Below are 26701 nucleotides of genomic sequence, written 5' to 3' on the forward strand. Positions count from 1 at the left end.
GCCTGCCTGGGCCGAACCGAACCGGGCCGGGGGGCAACCGGACCGGGGGAAACAGAGCCGATCCGCGCCGAGCCGGTCCGCCCCATGCCGTTCTACCGCCGGAGCGTGGCAGTGCGGGTCCGGCCGGCGGGGCCGCTGACCGATCTGCGGGACACCTGCAGCCTGGCGGCCCTCGCCCTGCTGCGGCAGCTGGCCGAGCTCTGCGGCCACTCGGTCTCTCTCCTGGGGGACATCGAGGGCCACCTGCGGGCCCTGGCCCGTCGCGCCGCCCGCCTGCACCGCCGCGCCGCCCGCCTGCAGTCGCTGCTGCGGGGCCGCCCGCTCCGCGCCGCCGCCGCAGGTAAGGGACACCCCCCGGGGCACGGACGGGGCGTCCTGCGGCCACATCCCCCGCTGCTGCGGCCGCTTCCCGCTCCGACGGGTTCCGCTCCCTGCCCCAGAGCCGCAGGGCCACGCTGCTGCTCCTCTCCGACGTTGTCACCCCGTGTCCCCTCCCCGGGAGGGTGACCCACGGCAGCTCCTGCTTTCGGGGCACATCATCCCCGCTCCATCAGCAGGGAGAGCTGGGGGAGCGGGGTAGGGTGGCAATGCCTCGCCAAGGCCCGTGGTGCCGGTGGCCAGGGAACCGTGCTAGGCACTGGGGTGAGGTGTCAGTGGGATGCTGGCGGCCAGGGCAACCCTGTTCTGGGGTGAGGCTGGGACAACCCTGCGCCCTCTCCCTCTGCCCAGACTTTATTTGCCTGCTCACAGTGGGCATTTTCCAGGCTGCCAGCCAAGCACACCTCACGCTGTGTCTGCAGTTACTGGGGGATGTTTTAAGAAAGCGGGGACACCGAGCTGTCAGGGCCAGTCCTTGCCACCCCCACACTGTCCCTACCTCAGGTGTTTCACCTCATCCTGGGGCAGGGGACCAAGAGGGCTGTCCTGCCCAGCGTGTGGCAGCTTTCACTTGGGGTGTTGTGCATCTGGGGAAAATGTTAGGTCGTCATCCAGGCATCGTGTCAGCTCATCCCCTCTCCTGGCAGCCACAGGGTTTGGGTTGCCTTGGACTGCTTCCACTTCCCATTCCAAGCATTTCGATCTGGCACAGGCTGCTGTGCTGGGTCAGGAACAGGCAGCGCCGTTTCGGAGGATCTTAAAATAAGCTCATTTTGGAGTTGTTTATAGAAGTTTATTTTAAAGGCTTTGCGGGGCCGGGAGGGCAGTGCTGCTCCAGCACGTTCCCCTCGAGCATCGCGCATTTCCCAGGCCCTTGGCAGAGCGTGTGTGCCTCTGCTGTCGGCTAATCCCCTCTCAAGAGCTCCCTTGCTGCTCCATCTGCCTGGAGCCATGGGAAATGACTACCAGACCCTCGCAGCCCCGGATGCCGGGAGCGAGCGGAGCACCGGCCCCGCTGTGGGAGCTGCGCTGCTCCCGAGAGCGCTGCGGACCCGTCATTAGGCTGGGGAGCGGCTCCCACTGTGTGTGCATCGCCCAGGAGGGGACAGCGAGGTTTCACAGTCACCCGAGCTGACCCGTGCACTGCACCAGCGTGTGCCAAACCTGGCAGCAGCATCACCGTACGTGCTGGAGCAGGGTCTGGCGGAGGAGGAGCTGATCGTGCCCGTAGCCAGATGGTCCCTCAATGTCTGTGTCTGGCCAGCAGGCTGGGACTGCTCCAGGCCACAGGAGTACCGTGTGTGTGCCACCGTGGTGGCAGGGCGTCCTTGTGGGGGCACCGTGGAGGACACCATGGAGGGGATGGTGTAGGGGACAGGGGTCGGCAGAGGGATGCTGTGGGCAGGTGGAGCCCGCTTTGTGTGTTCAGCTAATTCCATGCACCTGGAGAGCAACACCGCAGGTAGCTGCAGGTGTGTGTGTAAGGCAGGAGCAAATTGTCCTCCTGTGCTACAGCTCCTCATCAGAGCCACGAATATGCACGTGAGTAGATGTGCTGGGCTGGCTCAGAGCTGGAGTCAGAGGTGTGTAGTGATAAAAATGCTGTGATTTATCTTGTGGGAGGGGCTGGCACAGTGTGAATAGAGCCAAGCTCACCTTCATTGCTGCTCAGTGGCACAGAGCAGTTCATTTCTCCCTGCATCCTAAGGGAACACAGCCCATTCAGCCACCCACCTCCTCCACATCTATCCACCACCAGCCAGTGGGATGTCAAAGCTTCCAGTGTGACTGAACTTACTTGGGTAAAGAACAAAATCCTGACTGGTACTTCAGCTGCAGTTTGCTCTGCTAAGTGCTCCAGCATCAGCCCATGGTGGGGATCAGATCATGTCTTGGGGGGATGGGAGATCCATGGTTGCCCAAGGCTTGAGAGGACACTTCCCACTGAGCTGCAGCACAGCAGGGACCCAGGAGTGAGGAGCAAACACTTAACAGTGCCCTGCACTGGGTTTGGGGCTTATTTTCTCCTCTGGTTTCATTTCTTGAAGAGGATCCAATGGCAAAAATCACAATTCTTATCTTAAAATTAGATGGAAGCCCATAGAAGATGCTCTAGGGGAGCTCACCCAGGACCAGTCGTGCCCTGGCACAGCTTTTACCTTGCCAGTGTGAGTCCAGGTGACACGTTACAGCCTATCTGGCCAGCTTGTAAGGACAGGGATGGATCAGGCTGGAGATCCAGCAGGTGCCTCTTAGGCAAGGCTGGAGATGACACCAGCCCAGCACCAGCCGCAGTATGTCCTTGCTGCAGACTCAACATCATCCTGGGCTGGAGTAGTTCCATCCTTTAGCTCCTCTGAGGCCACAAGATGGGGACCAGACAGTTTTCAGAAAGTAGAAATGCTCCAGGCGTGACCAAAGCCCAGCTGCAGTGCAGGCAGGGCATGGGGGTGACTGTCCAGCCCTCACAGATGACCTGACTTCTGCTCCCATGGACCTATGATGGTTTGTCCTGCCCAAGAATGGTCCTTTGGCCAGCTCCCAGATTTCGGCATCCTCAGCTGGGTCACAAGCCTGGTTTTGGTACCTACCAGACAGGTTTAGAGAGATTCAAAAGCCATGGGCCTCCTCACGCCATGGCTGGGGAGTTCAGGTCACCACGGTGCAGAAGGACACGTCCATTGATGTTTCCAGAGGCTGTGAGCTGAGCTGAGCTGAGCTGAGCTGAGCTGAGCTGAGCTGAGCTGAGCTGAGGGAGCTGCCTCATCCTCCTCAGGAAGGGGAGATGCTAGTGGAGCAGTGTTGCTTCCAGATGAAGAGATCACACAGCAAAGGGCTGGGGAAACACTTGTCCAACGAGGCGGTGGGGCTGTTTCCAGCAGGAGACAGCAGCCAAGGGCTGTTGGATTTCTCTGCTCTTATTCACCAGCCGAGGAGGGAGCAGGGAGCTGTCCCCGGGAGCTGGGAGCATCCCTCAGCCCTTGGTGCAGGCAGCCAAGGATGCCACGGCTGGGTGCAGGGTCCCACTGCGGCCAGAGCAGAGCAGGGACCAGGCTCCTGTCCCACTCCCACTGGCACAGCCACGTCCTGGAGGGTGACACGTGCCAGTACGGCTCAATCTCTTCGGGACACTGCGGCTCCAGAATGAATCTCAGTGAAGCAGAGGATGGGGCCAGCACCGAGAGCTCTTCGAGGTGCAGTCCCTGAAGAGCTGCAGGACGGTTCTCTGGAAGGAACCCCAGGCTGTGCTGGCAGGAGCAGCTGTTTACTGCTCCTGCTGAAATGTGCAGCGTTCCCATCCTCTGACCTCCCAGCCTTCTCTGAAACCAGCCATGGAGAAAGACAGAGCTGTCGGCCAGCCAGGGCTGCTGCTCCCCACGTCCTCTGCTCAGCTCTTCCCTTACTGAGCTAGCACAGATGTTTTCCCCCACATTCTGAGACTGGATTTTTTAAAAAGGGAAAGAAAGAAAGAAAAAAAAAATCCCTTCTGACATGCTGGAGTTTCCAGCATGGAATTCCTGCTGGCCAGGCTGAAGTGGCTGTCTGTCCTTCAGTCCCTGGGACAGGGGACAGGGGCAGGGGTTACTGCAGCTGTAACTGCAGTCCCAAGGCTCACCCACGTGAACCTACCTGAGCCCCACTCCTTTGACCCCACAGCTGCCCTTGTCAGCACCTGTACATGGGGTCAGTGCCCTTCAAGTTAGAACAAAGTACCCGGAATGGTGCAGGGCTCTCTCTGCAGGACCATGGGAAGCACATGTCCCAAATTTAGGGGACAAGAGGTGTCAGTTTGGAGTGAGACATGGTCTCAGTTCACCCTGACGCTCTCTTCCCAAGCAGCCCTGGCCTGCCATGGCCACAACCACCCCTGTGAAATGGCTCTTGGAGCTTTCTTAGCCACCAGGACAGGCTGTGGCCAGTGTGGGGTGAGGGTTGCTCACCCCACAGAAGTGCCAAAGCCTCACAGTAGTGCTAAAGGGGCTTGTGGGGCCCCCCAGCTCAGGAGCCCAGCGCTGCTCATCCCAGCCACAACCCACTTCAGCCTCCTCTGCAGGGCAGAGCAGCTCCCAAAACCCTCCCAGACCTCCAAGACGTTCTCTCTGCTTGCATTTCCCTGAGCCAGTGGTGACTGCAGTGTCAGAGGGGTGAGCACGTCTCCCCAGGCTGCTGGTGTGGGTGGGAAATGGGATGCTGACCAAGGCTTGGCTGCCGGAGGAGGAGGAGAGGAGCCACACCCTCCTCTTAACAGGAACCGTCTGACGGCTCCGGAGAGGTGGATGGATGGATGGATAAGGCACGGCTCCCATCAGCCTGCTCTGGATGAAAGCCATGTTCAGCAGTGGGCTGATGGCCACTCCCTGAAAATGTGTGCTGCAGGCTGATGTTCCTGCAAGGAACAACCTCCACAGTTTCCCCTGGCTCCCCTGCCCGTGGGTGTGGGGCTCCTGCAGAGCCTGGCCCATGCTGGGGGGGACACGTGGGACATCCTCAGAGCTGATGTTGAGGATAGCATCTCCAGCTCATTGCTGCAACCTCTCTCCCACCCTGCTGGGTTTTTTTCAGGACTGAGATTCTTGCTTGGATGGATCTAAATGCTCATTCCAAAAAAAGTGTTTTCACCCTTGGGTGGTGTTTTGGAAGGATTCGTGTGAGAGCTGAGCCGGTGGCCCTTGCTCAGGAGCTGGGCTGTGGCCTTCAGGGTCCCCTGGGGAGAGCAGGTCCTCAGGACCCCCATTGCCCAGCAAGAACTGCATGAAGGCACGAGGGAGCACAGCCACTGCTGTTCCCTCACAGCCTCAGACACCCCTGGTGTTTCTGGCTGCTCCTGCCTGGACCCATCTCTGCAGAGCAAGCTTAGAAGGAGGTCCATGAGCACTGGTGTTCCTGGTTCTTCCTAGGAAGCACTCACAGCCTCACTTTGGCTGGGAATATGGCAGCACTTACGGACCAGGAACATGGATTGGCTTCAACTACGTGTCTCCTTGGAGTCTGCATCATCCTAAGTCAGCATGTGGGATGCGTTCACCTCCGTGTGGAAGCAAGCGCTGCAGCGTGCCTTGGCAGCCCGTTCTCCAGCTGTAGGGAGCTCCGTGGTGCTCCATGAGGCAGAGGTGGGAGTGCAGGATGGCTCCCCATGGCACCCGTGCAAGTTATCCATGCAGCGAGCCACCAGTGGCTGCGGGCTGTGCTTTGGGGAGGAACACAGGAACCCACCTGGCTGCTTAGGAACCCAGCAGTCCTTTGGGGGTGCGTGTCCAGCTCCCAGCCTGGTGTGCACTCCCCGGGTGCCCAGCACGGTGCCCATTGCCCTGCAGGTGTTGGCACAGGGCTGGCCACACGCCAGTCCCCGCGCGTGCACGGGAGCTCCAGGCTGCCAGCACAAAGTCTGGATTGAGCAGGAGCTGGCGCAGCGCCCAACAGGCCAAGGATGCTGGCAAGGAGAATCTTCTCCTTAGCTGTGCCAGCGGGTTCTGCCATCCTCCTCCTGCTCTCCTGCTGCCTGCCCACCTTGGCACCGGGATGCCTGGCAGGGAGTCAGGCTGGCACCTTGGGCAGCGGCAGGCGTGTGGCTCTGTGGGAGTACAGAGCAGGGTGACAGTCCCCCTGTCTGCCTGCTGGAGCCTGACCCCACACAGATGCCAGCCTGGCACAGCACAGTCTGACAGCTGGGGACAGCTCCAGGAGCCAACATGGAGCTGCATGGCACGGGGAGACTGAATGGGGTGGGCAGTGCGGACATCAGGGGAGGATCATTACTCCTTGAGTTAATTAATGGCAGCAGATCGAAGCACACAGGGAAAAAGGTAATTCCACCTGTTACCCAGAAATGGCTGTGAGAGGCCATTTCCTCCCTTCCTGGCACCCTGAGTTCCCGGCTGCACCTGTATGGAGCAGCATGGCCCCACTGTGAGCTTGGATCCTGACTCAGTGTCCCCATAGCCAGGCAGGAGGAAGGGGACAGCAGGGCACTGCACATCCCCAGTGCAGAGCAAAGCCCCCTTGCACACATGTGTCTGTGATTCTGTACATGTCTGAGTGTGCACACGTGTGTGATTCTGTATGTGTCTGAGTGTGCACACGTGTGTGATTCTGTATGTGTATGAGTGTGCACACATGTGTCTGTGATTCTGTACATGTCTGAGTGTGCACACGTGTGTGATTCTGTATGTGTCTGAGTGTGCACACATATGTCTGTGATTCTGTACATGTCTGAGTGTACACACGTGTGTGATTCTGTATGTGTCTGAGTGTGCACACGTGTCTGTGATTCTGTACGTGTCTGAGTGTGCACACGTGTGTGATTCTGTATGTGTCTGAGTGTGCACACATGTGTCTGTGATTCTGTACATGTCTGAGTGTGCACACGTGTGTGATTCTGTATGTGTATGAGTGTGCACACGTGTCTGTGATTCTGTACATGTCTGAGTGTGCACACGTGTGTGATTCTGTATGTGTATGAGTGTGCACACATGTGTCTGTGATTCTGTACGTGTCTGAGTGTGCACACGTGTGTGATGGTGCACACGTGTGCGATTCTGTACATGTCTGAGTGTGCCAGGATCTGTGCTGTCAGTGCTCCTGGAAGGACACTCCTGCCTTGTCTTGTGCTTGGTCTGTGCTCTGTGGAAATGGGGGACTGTGGGGTCAGCCCTGAGATCACCTCCCCTGTGTCAGGGTTTTGCTCCAGTGCTTTCCCATCCCTCCCAGCTGGCTGCTGTGGCCGTGGCTGCCTGATGCCCACACCTCTCCACTGGACAGGGAGAGGTCCGTCACCATCCAGTCACAGTGTCCCCAGGGCCTCTCCCTTAGCTGCGAGCAGGGAGAGCAGATCCCCATTGCCTTCCCAGCGTGGGGTGGCCATGCCCCGGGTGTTCCCTCCCCACAGCTGCAGCACAGCCTCCCGGGTGGTCCTGCCTGTCAGGCAGAGCGTGGGCTGCCGAGGCCACCTGCAAGGCTCTGCCTGTGCGGGACCAGCTCCCTTCCTGCTGCACTGGGACCCCAGCCAAGGGCAGGGGGGATGGACAGCCACCTCCCTGACAGCCATGGGTGCTGCCAGCGGCAGGAAACCTTCACCTGGCTGCCTAACCCCTGTTAATTACACGAGGGTCAGCGGGCACTGCCCACAGCACCCACCAGGCTGGCACAGCTGACAGCAGAGGTGGTGGATGCCATCTCCTCTCCACCAATCTCATCCCTTGCTGTGGCTCTCAGACTCACCGGAAAGACGCCGGCTGGCAGGATGCTCCATTCCCCACTCAGTCTCCACGGCTCCAGCACCCGCAGCAGGGCTGTGTAGCTATGTCTTTAAGAAGGGCCTGGGCTGGGGTGGGAGAAGCGTTTCCATCCAGCCTTTCTCCAGAAACCTGGTTCGATTTAGTGCGAGCAAGCGACTGCCAGAGCTGGCGCTGTGGCCGTCTCCCGCTCCCGGCCAGGGCAGCCGCCGCTCCATCCCGGCCATGGGGGCTCGGGGCACCCGCTGAGGTGTGGGGCAGCTGCCGCACCCTGGCCTGGGCCCCGCTGGGGAGAGGAAGAGGAGGAGGCAGAGTTGGGTAAGTAAGAGTTTTGTTCTTTCCTGCCTGTGGGACTCCCTGCCCCGCCCCGGGAGGGTTTGGCAGCACCGCAGGACAAGGGCAGGGAGGTGCGGGTGCACGACACGGTGGCTGTCACCGCAGGTGGGTGCGGGCAGCAGCAGCCCCAGGGCTGGCACAGCCGCCTGCTCGGCTCCTCGCTCCTGCCTGCGCACACCAAGGCGTGGGGAGGGTGGGATGGGGCCAGCTGGGCACCCCGTGCCCATCACGGGAGGGCTCGCAGGCAGGACACGTCCATGGTGGCAGCGGGCAGAGCCCCGGGAGGAGTGCGGTGCCCTCTGCCCCCCTGGCAGTGCCCAGCCCAAGGACTGGATGTGTCCCTCCTCTTCCTCCTCACCCGCTCGGGCTGGGACAGAAGCCTCCCCAGAGACCCCACCGGGAGGAAGGGGCACGGCGTGCCGCTGCAGAGGGGCTGGGGGATCCAGTGGCAGTGCTGGGGAGGTGCCAATGCCACCCCTCGCACCCCTCGTCTCCCCTAAGGGGCTCATCAATGACAGGCGCTAGTGATGGTGCCATGGCACGTGGTGGCAGCCTGGCTCTGCGCTGCTCTCTGGCACAGCTGTTTTGGGGGGCATTCAGAGGAAGCTGTGGGGGTGTGGGTGCAGGTTGTGGGGTAATCAGGGCTGGGGCAACTCTGCCCCCTCTGCCTGACCCCACACACCGCTTATGCCGAGCTCTCGCACTGCCAGGGGTGTAGCAGAGCCTCCTGCAGCCCTGGCACACCGGGAGCAGGGAGGGCAGCGCTGGCAGTGCCAGTCCTGGGCAGGACGGTCAGGCCCCCAGTGCAGTTACCAGGACACAGAGCAACGAAATATGTTTGGTGCACTGGAGGAATCCCAGGAATGCAGAGCCTGGAGGGGACTCGAGGTGGCACGAAGGTGTCACAGCAGCTCCAGCCCTGCACGCAGATCCCCTGCCTGGCCTCGGGGGGCAGCTTGGGGGTCACCTTCAGCAGAATAAGGTGTTGTGGGTCTCGGCGTCCCAGCTCTGCCCTCCAGCTTGGCGGGGACCCTGCCGGTGGCTCTGCTGGGACGTGGCACCTCTCAGGGTCCAGTTAGGAGGGACACACCATAGTGCCGGCGCGGGGCTGGGAGCCCTGGCCCTGCTCCTCGGCTCTGGCCCGGCCCCAAGCCGTTGTTCTCCAATGAGCTCATCTGCCTCGCTGATTCTGAGCTTTAATATGGCCTCTTGGCCCAAAAATAACCAGCTCGGCCACTTAGCAAATGTTTATGGCTTCTTCACAGCTGGGTTCTCTGCCAGGAGAGGGTCTGCTCCGGGAACGCGGAGCAGAGCTGCTCCCGCGCTCGGGCCGGACGGAGCCGTGGCACCGGCGCTTCCCCGCTCAGCCACCGGCAGCCTCCTGCCCTTGGCCCCGGCACGGCGAGCCCGGTGTCCTGGAGGAGCCACCCGGACCTGCCTGGGCTCCCAGGAGCCAGGACAGTGCAGGCAGCCATGTGTGCCCATGGGGCTCGAGGAGGATGTGGGGCCTGGGGCTGCCCCGCACAAGTGGCTCGGAGCGATGGGCACCTGGCGTGGCTCCCCAGGGCAGGGAGCAGAACTGTGGCCACGCTGTTGGATCACAGCCCAGTGACCCACAGTGGGGCTGTTTGTGCAGGGGCCGCTGCCCCCTCTGCCTGGCACCGTGTGCTGGGCTCGGCTGGGGCTTGGGGAAGTGGCAGAAAGTTATTTTCTTGTTGGAATTTCTGCGAACCACCCCCAAATCACTCCAATCCTTCACCTCCCTGGGGAGTTCAGAGGCTGGGTGAGGTACCCACAGCCCCATGCCCGGGTCCCTGTGAGCTGAGGCACTGCCACAGAACAGCCCCAGAACAGGAGCACAGCATGGGCAGCGGGGTGCCACCGCGGGGCCCCCGCACCACTGCGGCTGTCACACCCACCTGCTCCCACATCAGTCACACAAACTGCTCCTTGCACCAAGTACTGATCCAATTTGTGGCTGTTTCCATAACAACCTCCCAGCGCTTTCTGGTCCTTTCTGTTGCTATATGGATGCCGAGATCCGATGTGTCAGGGATGCTGGGTCCTGGGACACAGCGACTGGGCTGAGCCATCCCAATGCTTCTTGGCTCCCAGGGGTGAAGCGCTCCGCACGTGGGAGGTCTTGGCATGCTAGACAGGATTCCCCACTTTGGAAGGGCTTTTTTCCCCACGAGAGGGATATGGTGAGGTTTGGGCCAGGAGAAGAACCCCAAGGGCAGTAGCTGATCCAAGACTCCTGGGGGTCCCTGCATGCAGCTGAGCTTTGTGCAGTCGTTGCACTGCCTGGGACACTCAATACCAGGAATGGGAACCTTGGAGTCACTGGCAGAGATGACCCTGTTTCTCCTAGCTGAGACAACATCACCCCCAGGCCTGGCTCTTGCAATGTCCTACAGCTCTCACATAGGTTTCCTGAGAGAACCCAAGCCCAAAGCTCTTCCCACACCTCCTATTTCCCTCTGTGCATGGCTCCAGCTGCTCTTGGAGCTGACCTCTGCCTCCTGTCAGAGGTCGATCCCTTGCCTCCATCCATCCGCTGCTCAGCCACCCACCCCACAGGGCCAGCGTTGGGATCCCCACCCAGCCCCAACACCCCTGGTGTGCCCAGCCCCATTGCCTCAGGGGTGCCCAGAGCTGGCACCACCTCATCCCCACCACCCCCGGGGGCTGTCCACTCACCCCTAAACCAAACAACTCCCCAGGGGCTGCCCAGCCCGAGGGTCCCCAGCCCAATCCTATCGCCCTGGGGGCTGTGCAGCCCTGGTGTCCCACACTAGTCTGAGGGTGCCCCACGATACCCCACATCCCATCTCCTCGGGCGGTGTCCAGCCCCGGAACCGCCATCCCCATCACGCAGCACTCCCCAGCCCCGATCCCCCCAGCCCATCCCCATCACGCCGGTATTCCTGAGCCCCGCGCCGCCCCCGCCCGGCCCCCGCAGCCGCCGCCATTGGGCGCCCGTTGGGCTCGGAGGGGGCGGCGGGGCGGGGGCCGGTGCCGGTGCCGCCCGGCGCGGCTCGGCTCGGCTCGCCTGGGCTCGGCGCGGCGCGGAGCGGAGCGATGCGGCCCGGCCCGGCCCGGCCCCGCGGCTCCTCCCCGCGCGGCGCGGCGGGCCCGGCGGGGGGCGGCCGGGGGGCGGCCCGGGGGCGGCGGCGCGCGGAGCCCGGGCCGGGCGGCGGCGGAGGATGGGCAACGCGCAGCGGAAGGGGCCGCGCAGCCAGCGGCGGGGCAGGATGCGCTCGGCAACAGGTACCGAACCCGCGCCCCCGCCGCCCCCGGGAGCGCCGCCGCCCCCGCGACCCCCGGCTGCGGCGGCGGGCGGGGGCGGCTCGGGCTTGCCGGCACTCCTCGCTCCCCCGTGCCGGTGGGTCGCTTGGAGGACGCGGGCAGAGGTCACCCCGGCCGAGGTTTGGCCTCCTGACGGGGACGGCGCGGGATGGGGCTGGCGCTGGGGACACCGCGGTGCCCCAGCGTGTGGGACAGGTGGCGGCTGTCCGAGCTGCTGGGAGCCAGCCCCGGGTTCCAGGGAGCCAGCCCCATGCAGTGGGGAACCAGCCCTGGGCACGGGGATCCGGCACCAAGGTGTGGGGAGCCAGCCTGGGCATGGGAATCCAGTCCCAAGGTGTGGGAAGGCAGTCCTGGGCATGGGGCTGCAGCCCAGGCAGTGGGGAGCCAGCCCTGGGGACAGGGATGGGGCCCCAAGGTGTGGGGAGCCCTGTAGTTGCTGTCCCCGGAGCTGGCCCTCCCCAGGCAGGGAGCCCAGTGCCTGTGCAGCCCCCGCAGCCCAGCTCCCTCCTCCCACACATCGCAGTGGTGGTGGGTGTCTGGGGGCTCCTGTACCACAAACAATCTCGGGGAGGCGGACAGCCCTGCAGCTCTGCAGGGAGCTTTTTGAGGGGGAGCAGAGGGAGCAGAGGACCCACTTGGAGCTGGGAGTGAGCAGTGAGGGCAGGTGCCCTCTGAGGAAGCAGGGTCAGACAAGCAGGACCTGTCTGGTCACTCCTTTGTCCCCATGTAGCTGGTCCAGGCAGTTCAGCAACCCTTGCCAGTGCTCCAACTCTTCTTCCAGCCCAGCTCCTGGGAATGCCAGAAGAGCTGGGATCTGGGGTCTGCCACATCTCCTGCCACCAGGCCCATCAGCCGTGGAGTCCTGGAGTGCAGCATGCTGGGCTCTGCTGGCCCCAGCTCCTGCTGCCCTTTCCCTGCCTGCTGGCTTGGGAGCAGGACCCAGCAGTGTGGGCAGCAGCAGGGAACTGAGCCCTGGGAGAGACCTCGGGAAGATTGCTTAGAAAATGTAGAAGAATGGGGACTGCTTGTCACAGCCCAAATGACTGTCACAGCTTAATAATCAGTGGGCAGAGAGGGTGGCAGCACAACCGCCGTCTAATTTTGCAGCCGCTGTTGTAGCGGTGGGTGCAAAGCACCGAAATGGGGCACAAGAACTCGGGGCTGCACAGGAGGTGACGAGGAGAGAGGCTGAGCTGCGGGTCAGAGTGGGTGAGAGATATGGGGCTGGTCAGCATCCATCACATCACATCATCCTTGGCTCCCCTCATGGGGCCATGGGAAGTGGGCAGTGATTGGACTGTGGGGCTCAGAGGGATCATGGAATGCTGGCCTGTTCCCTACCGGGAGGCAGTGCCAGGACCACAGGGTGCTGGCCTGCAGGTCACGGGGGATGAGGGATGCTGTGCCAGCTGCTACCCAGCACAGTGCCCTTGGCTCCCATTTGCAGGCATGGAAGATGAGCAGTGCCCAGACCATTGCTGGTCTGCTCCCTGCCTGCCTCTTCCACCTGGTGCCACTCAGGGGGAGAACTAATCACACTTCTGAATTGTCAAAGGAATTCTTGGAGCTGCAGGAAGGGCCCAAGGGGGATTGTGGGGCCAGGCCCTGGACACTGGTTCATCTCTGTCCTCAGGTCACAGTTCCCCACCAGCCTGGAGATCTCCTGGTCTCCCTGGAGAGACCTGCATGTGGCTGCTGGGGTCAGGGAAGAGTGGGATTTGGCACTGCATGGCTCAAAACTCGTCCTGGGTGTAAAGCTTGAACAAATACTTGGACACTCACAGGGCTGTTGGGACCTCAGTGCCTGGGGCATTCCTAAGCAGTTGCACACAGGCTTCCGTGCAGAGAGGTGGCAGCAGGTCCAGGCTGGAGCTTATCTGCCAAGGGGAGGGAGCTGAGGCTCCATAAGGAGCAGCCCTGTGGTGGGTGTGGGTCGCTGGTGGTGTGGGATGTTCCTGAATGAAGCCTGTGCTTGGGGAAGCATTCTTGGCTGTCCTGTAGCCCTGGCTCCCAGGAGCCTCTGTCCTCTGGGAGAAGCCAGCTCAGCTTTACAAAGCCCTGGGGCACCAGGAAAGTGTTCCCCAAGGAGCCTTTGCTCCAGGCTTTGGAAGGAGCTGAAGTGAGATGAGGCTCTGGGTGCTCTGGCAGCTCGAGGTCAGAGCCAGGGGGTTCAGAAGGGCCCCTGGTTTTGTTGGCTGTAAGGGCTGGGGGAGCTGGTGGGCAGCAGTTCAGCCGGGCTGGGGGCAGCCACAGGCTCCAGGTGCTGGTTTCCCCACAAGGAGTCTTGTGGTTACTCCATGTAGGAATGGCCATGCTCTGGGGAGAGGACAAGGCCCCACGTGCTGTGTCCCCCCAGGTCACCCACCGCTCCCAGATGGTGCTCCAGCCACAGCTGGGGGATATTTTGGTTCCATGAGCCTGTCCAGCTCGGGGAGCCCAGCCTGTCCTGGCTATAGCATCCCTCTCCAGGTGCTGCAGCAGCGATGTACGATGTATGTAGTGGGATATGCATTCCGGGGGCTGAGGGCGGGTGGATGTGGGATGGGCTGTGCAGAGTCACGGTCCCTCCACCGTCCTTCCCCGGGGAAGGAAGAGGGGCCGGGGCCAGGACAATGGGCTGTGGCGCTGACTCAAACAGTCAGTTCCTGGTCGCTTCCTCTCCCCGCTGGAGCTGGAGGCAGTGAGGACGGGGGAAGCTCAGTGCTCTCGGCCTGGCTTGAGGCAGGAGCTCCTGAGGGGCTGGAGCGAGCGGCCTCTGCCCACACTCACGGCCATGGCCAAGGTGGAGTGGCTCCTGGCACCCTGGCACCGGGCAGGTAAGGCAGGCAGTAGGGCAGGGCTGAGGCGGGCAGTGGGGGCGGTGGGGTCTGCAGGCACTGCTCACTCTGCAGGGCGGGACCCCGGGCTGGGGGCAGCTCTTGGGTGCAGACCCTCTGAAGGCCATGCAGTAGCCCCCAGGGTCAGTGCTGTCCAGCAGTATGTCTTGTGCCACCTTCCCCAGACTGACCTGAGCTGTGGAGTGTCCCTGTCCCTTTTAAATCCTTCAGCCATACCCCAGCCTAGCGGGGTGCCCTTGCTCTGACAAAGCAAGAGAAATTCAGAGACTCCCAGCCCACGTGTCCCACTGACCGATGAGTGTCAGTCCTGCAGGGACAGGTCCTGCCTGTCCTGGTGGTACTGTGCCCTCCTGGCAGCTTCCACGTGCTGCTGACTGCAGGAGGGAGGACCATGGGACCGTGGGTGGACACAAACATCACAGACACCCAGCACCCTTGCTGTTGTACTGCTCTCAGTCCTGCTGTAGCTGATTTCAGGTCTCAGGCCCCTTTGTCCCAGGGCCTCTGGCCACATTCCCCTCTCAGGCGACTTCCTCACATTGTCCCAGTCCCGCGGAGTGTAAAACCAGCTGGGCACAGGGGAAGCCATGCTTTCCTGGAAGCAGCCTCTGGAAGGAGCCTCTGGCACAGGCAGCCCACACTGGGCAGAGTGGTGAGCACTGCCTGGGCTTCCATGTGCCACCAAAAAGTCCCAGCCAGGCTGGGTACATCACTGTGGGAGGGCTGGGAGGGCTGGCACAGGGAGCCTACGGCCACCCTGTGCCCAGCAGCTCCTTTGGCCATGATTCAGCGATGTTGGGCTGCCGGGACCAGCTGGGTCTGACAGGTTGCCATGCCAGGCATCCTGAGGCTCTCAGGAAAAGTTTGTGGCTGGAGTTTTGCTGGGAAGCATGGGAGAGTGAGGGCTGCCATATGAGGAGGCTGCCAGGCTCCCAGGGAGCCACCGGAGGGCTGGGAGAGGGCTCTGGGTGCTGGTCCTACTGCCCATGGTGGAGGGCTTGGTGCAGGAATGTGGGTCCGGCCAGACTGGGGCTCCAGTGCTTGCCCCAGTGCTGCAGCTCTGGCCTGGGAGCAGTGGATCTCAGCCCTTTGTCAGGGAGCAGCCTGAGTCCACCTTGGCTGCATGGTCCCGGGCCAAGCCCTGCTGCCAGCTCAGCTGCGGGCAGTTCCCATCCCCACTTCACGGGCGAGGGGCACAGTGGGTTCCTCCTGGGCCAGGCTCACCGGCCAAATCCTGCAGCACACACAGCTCCCCTCCTGCCAAAACTCCCTGAGCAGGACCCATTGCACTGCTGGGAATGAATGTCCTTGTACACTGCAGCTCTGAGTCCGGCCGATGGACGGGGATGTTATTGACTGGTTTGCTGCTAGTGGTTTTCATAGAAACCTCACATAATCCAGCCTTCTTCCTATGAGCTGAGGCACCCCCAGAGCTGCTAAATCCGGCCTGCTGCCACCAGCAACTTCTGCAGTGCCCTTATCTCCCATCAGTACAAAAAGCAGCTGATTTCTTGTTAGACAGGGAGATTGGAAGAGCCGAAAACCTCCGGCAGATCTGGTGTGTGGGGACAGTGTTGGTTCTCAGTGCCTGTGGTCCTGCTGGGCACCTACGTGGGAGCACAGGGACGTGCTGGACCAGGGTCCTGGCATGGCCAGGCTGGGGTCTGGGGTCTGAATTCTGCACCCCTGAAAGGCTTCCTGCCCCTCTGGCATCAACCAACCAGCAAGTCAGACACCTGTGCAGGTGGCCCTGCCTTGCTGGAGGATTGAAGCTGAGCCACCAGACGTGTGACAGTGGGAGGTGTCCTGGAGAGCGTCAGATTTGGAGAGGGCACAGTCTCTTGGCTTTTCCAGTGAGAGCTCATCCAGGCACAGCGTGTGCAAGTGGCATGCAGGGCAGGTCTGCTCAGTGAGCACCTCTGCCTTGTGGCACTGGGCCTGGGGGTGTCGGCAGGATGTCACTTCAGGATTTCATTCAGACCCGGGTGGGCATCCGGCCCTGGGGCTGCCGTGCACGGACGTGGCTCCACGTCCTGCAGGGAGCTGGTCCGGCAGGTCCGGTTCGGCGGGGGGTGAGCTTGGGACAGGAGGTGTTTCTGAGGCCTCTGCCAGCTCCCTCTGTGTGCTCTTTTCGCTTCCTCTCCGCTCGCCGTGGAGCAGCATGTGCCTGGCTCATGGCACGGCGATGTCCCCGCGCCGCAGCGCGCAGTCCGACACCGAGGGCCGGCCCGGCACTCGCTTGAAGCCGGCGGCACACGGCTCCGGCCGGCGGCTCGGGTGCTGCCAGCATCGGCCTCGGCCCCCGGGTTCACTGCCCTCGCCCTCCGGCGTGCTCGGTGCTCCGGACCGGCGGCGGCTGCCGCTGTGCCTGTACCCGTTGCCATGGCTGCTCTGCTGATGGCGCATCGCCTGCTGCTGCCGTCGCATCATTCCTGACAGTGCTCCACACTGGCAGAGAGGGTCCGAGCGGCTCCAGACGCGCCCCCGGCATCCCCTGCACGTGGGGAGCGAGCCCGAGAGGGAGAAGTTTGGCAGTGAATTCAAGCGAGAGGCACCGTTTCACAGGAGCTTCAGCCTGGATTGAAACAGCTCCGATGGCTCTGTCAAATATCTCCCTGTGGATTCGGGATGCCTGGGCTGTGGGTGAGTAGGGGTGCTGGCATGGAGCAGGGGTGACTCAGGAGATGCTGAGGGGCTGGGGGTCCTGCAGGTTTGCCGTTCCTGCAGGAGAGAGTAGAGCTCAGCTCCCCTTCAAGTGCACTTCCTTGGATTCAGCCTCAGTCCCTGTGAACCCGCCGTGGCCACAACACCCCGAGCCTGGACACTGGCTCAGCAGGACTCCGAGGCTGCAGCATCTGCTGCAGCTGATGGTGCTGACTCCTGGAGCATTCCAGGCAGATGTCCTTCGGCAGGCAGGGTAGGGGAGGCTGCCTGCTTCTCTCTGCATGCCCTGGTGCCAGCAGGGAGCATGGTGAACCCCCTACCAGCCATGCCTCAGTTTCCCTCAGCAGCAAGGCTGCCCAGGCTCAGGTCTAGACTGCTGAGGTTGGTGGGATGGAGCTATCCCTCTGGCTTTGCTGTCCCAGGATGCCTTCATCTCCTGCAGGCATTCGCCACGGGGTGGGAGCCCCTCAGAGGTATTTTGTGCTCTGAGCCTGCTGCTGATAAGCATGGTAGGAGGGTCGCTGCCAAGGGCATTGGCTCAGCTCAGCTCCACTATCCTGGCCAGCCGCTGTGTCCTCTTGCCAGAAATTCCTGCTTGGAATGCCCACAGATGGGGGTGGCAGCTGGGCTTCCTTGGGCATTTACAACCCGCCGTTGTACTGAGCCTGCATCAGGCTGCTCCCAAAATGCTCCTAAATTCAGTGCAGCGGCACTGAATCGGGACTGCCAGCTCCTTACACCTCATCGCCGAGCTGCCGTGTGCCTGAGCTTGGTGTGCTACTCCCAAAACACCCTCGGAGTGGCTCCTCCCAGGGAGCCAAAGCCTCAGGGTGCTGCTCACTCTGGCACAGCGCTGTCCTTGCAGTGCAAGTTTGGGCCATCTGGATGCCAGGAGAGTGCTCAGCTCATCAGTTCTTGCCCCCAGCCCTTCTCCCCTCCTGGGGAGATGGAACCCACGATGCCTTGGTGATGCCAGCACCTTGGCAATGCCAGCAGTGCCCGCACCACAGCTCGCACCGGCTCAGGGCCACACTGTGTCACTCATAGCCCCAAACGAGCATGTGTCAGCAAAGAGGGGGAAGCTCCACAGGGGAGGACCCCCGGCACTGCGTGTTCCCCTTCTGGCCGAAGCTGCCCCGCAGCGGGCAGGGTGCTGGGCGTGGGTGCTGCCACGTTTCCGCCGCGCCCAGGGCTTTGGTGCTGTGGTTTGCCCACGTGGTCGGCGCCCGTGCTGGGTGGCAGGGGTGACTCGGCAGCAGGGCCGAGGAGCAGAGGTGAGCTCCCGTATTCTGGGCATGGCAGGAGGGGTCTGGGGAGCTGCAGGGGCTGCTCAGGATGTCCCTGAGCCCTTGGTGGGGGGTGGCTGCAGGGGGGTGTATGGGCAGAAGGTGAGGAGCATCAGCTGTGCTGAGCATCAGCTGTGCTGGGCTGCGTGAGCCAGGCAGGGGGTGCAGCAAGCCAGGGTTTGGGGTGCACCTTTGAGCTGTTCTCTGAAATGACAGGGCAGCACTGAATCCCCCACCTCGCCAAAAACAGCAGGTTGTGGGGTCTGGAGTCTGCAGAGGGGAAGGTGTGGTTTCTGCCCCTGGCACTGGGGGTTAGGTTTTTTGAGAGATGCCAAACCTTGCCCTGTGCATGGCACACACATGCGCCCCGACACCTCTTGGTTGGTATGGAAACAAGTCAAATTATTTAGAGGAGGAGGATGGGAAAAAAAAAAAAAAAAGGAAAAAAAAAACCAGTGTTAAGGACCGTTGTTATGGAAACAAATTATAAAAGTAACTAGGGTGGGGACATGGCACCTTGCTTTGGGGTGCTGGGTGTTGTGCAGGATCCATCAGCTGGGGGAAGGGTGTGCATGAGGGCACCCAGGGGCACAGGAATGTTGTAGGCAGGAGGGCAGCTGTGGCAGCATGGTACCATGGGCAGCAGGGGGGATGCTCATGATGCAGTGCAGATGAGCTGGACCACAGCTGCCTGACCAATGGGGGCAGAGGGAAATGTGGCTTGTGCTGGGGGTCCCACACCTGTTTTGGGGCCATTCCTCTTCCCAGGTATGTGGGATTGCTTCCACTGCCTCAGCTGGGGTCTGGCACGGAGCAGGCTTTGGCAGCAAGGCACTGGTGTGTTCCTGGGGCCGGGTGTTGCACTGCAGGTGGCAGAGGGGAAGTGTTTGTCACACACTGGTAATCAGAGCGTCTCAGCTGATGGGGAAGGGGACAAGACCATACAACGGAGGATGAGCTCTAAATCTCCAGGCATGAGACCCTGGTCATCCATATCCCTGTCTAAAGCTCACAGAGACCCACTCTGTGCCTGACAGGGGGTGGATCCCCTTGGAGGCAGTGTGCCAGAGGTGGCACTGCCTTGAATCCATGCTGGGTACAAACCCACATCCACTCAGAGCAGTGCAGTCAGGTCTGCAGTATTCCCATGGCAAAGCGTGTTTGTGGGAGCAGCGCTCAGCTCCCCACAGGGCCAGCTCACTGCTGAGCCCAGATCCTGCTCCCAGGGACTTTTCCACCCATCAAGGTGTTTCAGAAGGTCTGAGCAATCCTCATGGAGGTTTCCTTCCCTGGAGAGCTTTGGGGGTGTCCACGCCAGGGCAGGGTATGTGAGCCCCGAGCTGCAGTGCAGTGGAAGCAGCGGGTCCCTGGCTCCTGCCTTTCAATTGCAACTTCTGCTCCTCCACAGCCAGGATGTTGCTCCACCAGAGCATGCAGCGTTTCCTGCGCCCAGGCGCGGTTAGGCACGGGTGGCAGGGTTGGCTTCCTTCCCCAATTTCAGCCAGCTCCCGTCTTGGCAGCCCTCAGGAACAGCGTCCAACCTCCAAAGTGGTGGATGAGGGCTGGTCCCGGCAGGCAGCAGCCTGCCAGGGTGGGATGCAGCCACATCCCGGCATTCCTGGAGAGCTGGGGTGGGATGAGCATTGTGCTGGCACCGTACTACCCCACAGCAGCAGCTGCAGGGAAGCTTCCCCCACCTGCCTCTGACCCCACTCTCCCCTGCCTGCAGCCACCTCTAACCTGGACGTCGAGAGCAAGAAAGCCGCCCCCGCCAAGCTGCCATGGCAGCAGCCCGTGAACGTCTTCCTGGCAGCTGGGCGCCCACCGGGCATGGAGCAGCTGCACCAGGAGGCCCAGCTCAACCTCCAGAGCTTGCTGCAAGGTAGCAAGGAGAGGGCTGCAGTGGGCTGGGTGAGGGTGATGGGTGGGTGCTGCCCAGGCTGGGTGACCACCGTGAGACTGAGCTCATCTCACGCATGTCTGAACCATTCTTTGGACCTCACCAGGCTGCAGGAGCTGGGTCCTGGGGGTCCCTCACCGATCTCTGCTCCCAAGTCACACCTGCAGATGACAAAGCAACTGGGACCAGGATTGCCTGCTGGGGCCACTGATGGCAGTGGGGCCACCAAGGCACCCACGAGCCCCACCAGAGCACAGTTCTCACCAGGGCCTAAGGGATCTGCCACTGATCTGCTAACTGGATCAACGTGGCCAGTGGTTTTGTTTCCTTCCAGTCTCTGGCCCAGGCTGTCACGCGGCCCTGGCTCAGATGCTCCTCAGGCATCAGATGAGATCAGAAGCCCAGCCATCCCCCAGCTTGTAATCTCATTAAATCAGCCTGAGCAGCCCTGCTTTCCGCCAGTCCACAGCCACCAGCATTAATTAACTCAACAATTACAGGATGGGGATACACTGAGTTCCTGGCTGTCCCCAGTGGGGCTGTTTCCCAGTGAGACCCACCGCATCCCCTGACTGCGCCCCAGGAGGAGTGGGCCAAGCTGCTGGCATCTTTGCACTTCTTCAGTTCCCCTCCTTGGGGTCTCCCTTCCTCACCTTCTGAGCTGTGTGTCCTGAGCAGGGATGGCCAGCTAGGCTGGGGACAGCCAGAGGGGACAGTCACCATCCCTTCACATGCCCACTGCTCCAGGATCTAGCAGCAGGAGCAGAGTTCCAGGTGCTGTTTTTCTTGCAGAGGAGTATGAGGAGCAGTACACCGAGAGCAGGGTCACTGGGCAGACCTTCCGTGCTGCTGGTCACCTGCCCCCCGACACCTCCCCTGAACCATCACCTCGACCCCCACCTGCCAAGCGCCTTGAGTTCGTGCTTATGGTGAGTTCTGAGGTGGCAGGGTGGGCAGCAAGTCTCTGTTTGTGTTACACCCTTGTCCCTTTTGTGGCTGACCTGCCTTTCTCCCTGTAGCCCCCGAGCCAGCGAGCAGCTGAAGAAGAGACCAGCAGCAGCACCGTGCTCAGTGTTCGGCCTCCTGATACCTCCCTGAGCCTCCCCACCAGCCCCGACAAACAGCCCCCCTGGCCCAGGGCCTTCCCCTTGCCCCCCGTGGAGGAGAAGCAGTGGCACCAGCCCGGCTCCATCCAGACCAACATTGTCCCCATCAATGTCTCCGGTAGGTCAGCACCCCATGCCGAGGCGGGGGGACACGGGGTGCAGGCAGGGATGCGCCCCAGCAGCCATTTGGGGCAGGGGATGGGTGGTGGGAGGGGGCTGTGGCTGTGAGCTGTGTTCCTGTGGGTTAGGTGGGCACTGGGGCAGAGAGGGGACAGCAGGGCCATACTGGTGTCCATCACTCCAAGCCATGTCTCGTGCCATCTGCAGCTTTGTGCGTCTGGTCCGCTGGCCATGCTGCTGGCAGGTCTCACATCCCTGATGTAACGCCCTGCCAGCCAGGTCTGTTGTCACCTGGGCTCTCACCACACACCGTGCACCCTGCCTATCTCACCTGTCTCCCCTGTCTGTCCATCTGCTCATCCTCCTGGGGCCGCAGCTCCCAGCAGCACAGCCCTGCCCAGTCCTTGCAGACACAGGTGCCATGCTCCGGCCCAGGTCAGAGTCAGGGGCTGGTGGCTGGGTGAGGTGCCCCTTCTGAAGGGCAGAGGTGTCTCTCTGCACTTTCCCTCCATCATGGAGAGCTGTGCCAGAGCCACACTGGTCCCTCTCCATGCCTCACGTACCCATCCCCAGTCTGGCTCACCACAGTGTTGTTGCGGCCCGGCCTCACCAGCACAGACCAGTGCCTGTCACATGGCGCAGGGCTGATCTCTGTGGCTTTCCATCCATCTCACCTCCCTCTGCAGCATTCCCACCATGCCTGCATCTCCCTGGGCTCACCCACGTGGCTCACACCATCATCCTGCATCCCACACTCCCACCTGTGTCACCATCCCAGGCTGGGGACACACAGAGAACAGGGGTGACGGAGGGGGCCGAGCTCCCGGCCCAGCAGCGGCTCCCGGCACCGCGGTGTACCGCTGTTTGTTTTGGCTACAGGGCAGCACTTTGCTAGGCACGCGAGTGCTCGTCACTCCCTGTTTAACACAGAGACCGCGATGAACCCCAAGTCCACCCTGCGGCGTAGACGGACCATTATTGGATTCCCTAACCTGTCCCTGCGAGACCAAGGTGACGGCAAGAACCGCTCAGGAAGCACCCGGGCAGGGCTGGCAACCCCCAGAGCTGCCCGATGGTGGCACAGCCATCCCAGGGCTGGCAGCCAGCCCAGGCACAGATGGGCTCCCGGGGATGCCCGGACCGTGGGGAGGTGCATCATACTGACCCTGCACCCTCCCAAAGCACTGAGGTGCTGGGTTCAGTGGTGACACTGGGCTGGCCTGAGGCTGGCATGGCATCAGGGACAGTCCCCTTCGTCCTGAGTCAGGGTTCTGAGGCAACAGTCACCCAGCCTGGGCTCCAACAGCTCCCTGTGCCCACCTTCCCCATGGGCAGACCCTGTCTCAGGGTGCCATGGCAGTGAGGCACACACCTGGCCAGGTGTTTGCTGGGGCTGGCAAGCTGGCCATGCCATGTGAGAGTGCCTGGAGTGCATGTGAGAGTGCCTGGAGTGCTTCCAGGCTGGCACTGGACCTTTTGGGAGCAGCACCTGTGGCTCAGGTGCTCTGTCCTGCTGTAGGTGTAGAGAAATCAGAGCCAGCCTCTCTCTGGAGGCAGGTAGAGACAGGGCAAGAAGCCATGGCACCAGCTGCTCCAAGATAGTTTTCATGGGGTACGAGGAAGGTTTCTCCCCATGACAGTGGCCAGACCATCAGCAGGATGGTCATGGCTCCTTCTTGGAGTCAGTCAGACCTCAGCTCACCACTTCAGCATCCCTGTCTGCTGGGGGGTGTTCAGAGTGTGGCTGCTGGCTCTTGTGATGGGGTGGCACTGTAAGCCACCATGTCCCTCCCTGTCCCAGCTGGCAATGCCTGACCTGGCTCCTTCTGAACCCCATCTGTGTCCCCACCATGGAGCAGTACCAGGGCAACACTTTGGTTGCCATGCGACTGATGTCCCCATGGGCAGAGCCTCCTGCCACGGCTGCTTATTTGTCCATGGCACATTCCAGCCAAGAGATCCACATTTTATGCCTGGGCAGAGGTGCAGCCTCAAGACTGGCCACGGGCTGGGACAGCATGCGGAGCAGGGCCATGTCCCTGTGAGGGAGGCAGGAAGGTGCTCACCAGGCTGTGTCTCTCCCTGCAGGCAGCGCCAACGGCCCCACATCCAGCACACACGCGCCCATCAGTGAGTCACTGTCCTGCAGCTTTGTGCCTGAAACCACGAGCAGGGGGACGACGCCGCAGGAGATCAGCCCTCGTCCGCCCCTCTCAGCCCCACTGAGGAAGACCTTCAGTGACCTCGGGGCCCGCTGCTGCCAGCCACCTGCTGCCATGGATGGGGCAGCCAACCCCTGTGCCAGTGCCTGCAATGGGACACAGGGCACCCCTTTTTCCCCGCCCTGGAGCCCCCTGGGTTATGGGAGCCCCCCCAGCCTCACCACTGGCCCAGGCAAGGGGCCCACCTGCACCTCGCCGGGCGGCTTCATCCCATCGCCCAGCCCAGGTTCACCCGCCGCCTCCACCTCCTTCTTCATCACCACAGAAGAGCGCATGGGCAGCAACGGGCCCAGCTTTTTCTCCGGCCCAGTGCCTGCTTCCCCCCCTAGCTCCGAGTGCATCCAGGGAGCCAAGGGGAATTTCTTGCCGGGCAGCCGAGAGGAGCTGGAGCCAGCGGCAGGGCCAGCGCAGCTGGAGGTGGAGCGGGCAGGGTGCCGGTTCCGGGAGCGGTCACTGTCAGTGCCCACGGACTCGGGGTCCCTCTGCTCCGTGGACATCGCATACGCCGAGACCCGGCGGGGCAGCGCCAACTATGCCCTGGGCTACCCCAGCGCCAGCTCCGAGGGCAGCACCAGCACCGACAACATCTCCCTGGGGCTGGAGCCTGAGGGGCAGCGGCGGCGGCGCTCCAAGAGCATCTCCCTGAAGAAGGCCAAGAAGAAGCCCTCGCCACCCACACGCAGCGTCTCGCTGATCAAAGAGGGGCAGGACGGTGACGTGGGGCTCAGTGCGGCACTGCCCAAGGACCATCGGCCCAAGAGCCTGTGCATCCCACCAGAGCTCCAGGGTCACCGGCTGGTGCACGCCGACCCCCAGGGGAGTGCAGGCAGGGAGCCCAACAGCACAGCTGCCCCCCACCAGTGGCATCTCACGGACTGGAGGGCCAGCAGTGATCACTACCAGTCCCTCTCTGGCTCAAGCACAACCACAGGGACCACGGCTGTTGAATGTGCCAAGACACAGGGCAGCTCTGAGTCCCTCGTGTCCCCTTCAGTCTCCAGGGCCACGACGCCCTCCCAGCTCTCTGCCGAGGCAGACCTCAAGACCTCCTCGCCAGGCAGGCCCACGGGGCTGATGTCCCCCTCCAGTGGGTACTCCAGTCAGTCAGAGACCCCAACCCCCACCGTACCCACCTCCACCATCCTCGGGCACTCCCCGCACCAGGTGCGTGTGAGGCCACTGGTTCCCGAGAGGAAATCCTCTCTGCCCCCAATATCCCCCATGGAGAGGAGCCCCAAGGGCAGGCTGTCCTTCGACCTCCCACTGACTCCACCCGCCCACCTCGACCTCTCAGGGCTGAAGATCTCCCTGAAAGGGAAGACGAAGGTCAGCCGGCACCACTCTGACTCCACCTTTGGCACCAAGCTGGCCCAGAAGACGAGTCCCATCACACCCATCATGCCCGTGGTGACACAGTCCGACCTGCGCTCTGTCCGCCTCCGCTCCATCAGCCGCTCAGAGCCGGAGGACAACGCTGATGGCCCAGAGCACACAGAGGAGCCAGCCCACGTCCCCTGCCCAGGGCCGGAGAGGAAAGTGAAGCCACCTGTGGCAGAGAAGCCACCACTGGCCAGGCGCCCCCCCTGCATCCTGCCCAAGCCCCCAGTTCTGCGGGAGGAGGGTCCCCTGTCCCCCAAGTCCCCACCAGGCACTACTGCCAAGGAGAAGGGGCTGGCACAGGACGCCTTCGTGGTGCTGCGGAGAGGGGAGCTGAGGAGGGGTCTGGGGGAGCCCCACTTGTCTCTGACCCCAGCGGGGCCCCGGCGGCTCTCGCAGGGCAGCCTGGACGAGCTGCGGCCGGAGCGGAGCGGTGCCGAGGGGGAGCGCAGGAAGGCCAAGGTGCCCCCGCCAGTGCCCAAAAAGCCCAGCGTGCTGTACCTGCCGCTCATCCCAGCCCCGGCACAGCTGGGAGCTGCTGTGGGGGACCTGCCACCCACCCCCAGCCCCATCATCACCCTGGACACTGACCCCACCTGCTGCGACCCTGACGCTGAGGATCTGCCATCCCCCGAGGCTGGGGGCACCACGCCTGCCAGCGAGCCTGCCAGCGAGCCTGCCTCAGAGCAAGGTGAGGGTCTCTCCACCCCTGTGGTGGGATCACCCCAGGGATAGGGGTTCCCTGTGCTGTGCAGGGGATTCACTGCTGTCGTCTCCCTGCCCACAGGCAGCTCAGCAGAAGCCGGCACGGAGGAGAAGAGCTTTGCCAGCGACAAGACGGCCGAGTCCATCGTGGAGGAGGACGATGAGGTGTTCACAACGTCCCGCACTACGGAGGATCTCTTCACAGTGATTCACAGGTAAGGCTGGTGCATGCACTGGAGAGGACAGCCCACTGTCACAACTCTGGGTGTAGTGTCCCTCCACCATGATCCCTCCATTTTCCATACTGGGGCCAATGTTTTTCCTTGGGGACAGCCTGGTTGCTGCTACCTTGAGCAGAGTGCAACCAGCAGGGAGGGTCCAGATTAGTCCTACTGGCCAGGAGAATCACCCGCCATGCTCATGTTGTCACCTTGCCCCAGCAGAGCAGGCTGGGCACTACCATGACCCTCACTCCCTCACTCTGGGACCTCACCCCAGCCCCAGACTGCTTCCACCCGTGTCCCTTTGGTGCCTAGGTCGAAGAGGAAGGTCTTGGGGCGAAAAGAGCCTGGTGACACCTTCAGCAGCCGACCCACCTCCCATTCACCTGTAAAGACTTCAGGCTCCCCAACTGGAGAGTCTCTGGCAGCAGTAAGCAGCAGTGGAAAGTCTTCCAGCAGGAATGAGGATTTTAAAGCCCTGCTCCAGAAGAAGAGCAGCAAAACAAGCCCCGGTACTCGGCCATCTGCCGCTGAACTGCTCAAGACCACGAACCCGCTGGCCCGGAGGGTCATCACAGAGTTTGCCCCTGAGCTGGATGGTGCAAACAGCCCCAAAAGCCAGCCCTGACCACACAGGAGCCCCTCCAGCCGGAGGGGTGGCAATGGCTGCAGAGGGAGCGCTGCTGCAAAGGGCTGTCCTGGCTGCTGGGGAGCCCCTGTATCCTGCTGGGGGGTTCTTCTGCTTTTGTTCCTTACTTGGAGAGCTGCTGGCAGAGAGGCAGTGGCTGGAGCCCAAGCTCTCATGACTCTGGGCCCTTCCCATGAGGGAAGTGGCTGGAACTGGCCCTGGCTGAGCCAGCTCCTGGGATTGAAGGCACCTGCCCAGGAAGCAGAACAGGATCACAGCCCCTGGTGTTGCCCCGTGCCCACAGCAAAGCAGTTTGAGACTCTTTGGTCCCTTTGGCATGTGGTACTTTAAACAGATTTTCTAATGCACAGTGGTGGTGA

General features: G+C 62.2%; 1 protein-coding gene and 1 long non-coding RNA gene across 11 annotated transcripts; one reads left to right on the forward strand and one right to left on the reverse strand.

Moving 5' to 3' along the window:
- The first annotated feature begins 69 nt into the window (after positions 1-69).
- On the forward strand, positions 70-26689 carry NHSL2 (NHS like 2). 10 transcript variants are annotated; one of them, XM_085570697.1, is made up of 8 exons: positions 70-340; positions 19772-19924; positions 20735-20871; positions 20962-21166; positions 22048-22179; positions 23257-25458; positions 25555-25687; positions 26009-26689. In XM_085570697.1, the coding sequence occupies exons 1-8, from the start codon at positions 85-87 to the stop codon at positions 26319-26321; spliced, it is 3531 nt and encodes a 1176-aa protein (XP_085426823.1). In that variant the 5' UTR covers positions 70-84; the 3' UTR covers positions 26322-26689. The 10 variants fall into 10 exon arrangements, with proteins under 10 accessions (XP_085426823.1, XP_085426824.1, XP_085426825.1 ...); XM_085570698.1 differs by having other exon boundaries at positions 22099-22179; XM_085570702.1 differs by lacking the exon at positions 70-340 and adding an exon at positions 7795-7928.
- Positions 1150-7736, reverse strand: LOC146763292 (uncharacterized). The gene is made up of 2 exons (XR_014952467.1): positions 7597-7736; positions 1150-3818 (listed from the first exon to the last, which is right to left on the reverse strand). It is a non-coding gene; the product is annotated as an uncharacterized LOC146763292 (long non-coding RNA).
- Positions 26690-26701: the final 12 nt, after the last annotated feature.

This window comes from Lonchura striata, chromosome 4A, assembly GCF_050655825.1.
Source record: "Lonchura striata isolate lonStrDom1 chromosome 4A, ASM5065582v1, whole genome shotgun sequence".
Lineage (NCBI taxonomy): Eukaryota > Metazoa > Chordata > Aves > Passeriformes > Estrildidae > Lonchura > Lonchura striata.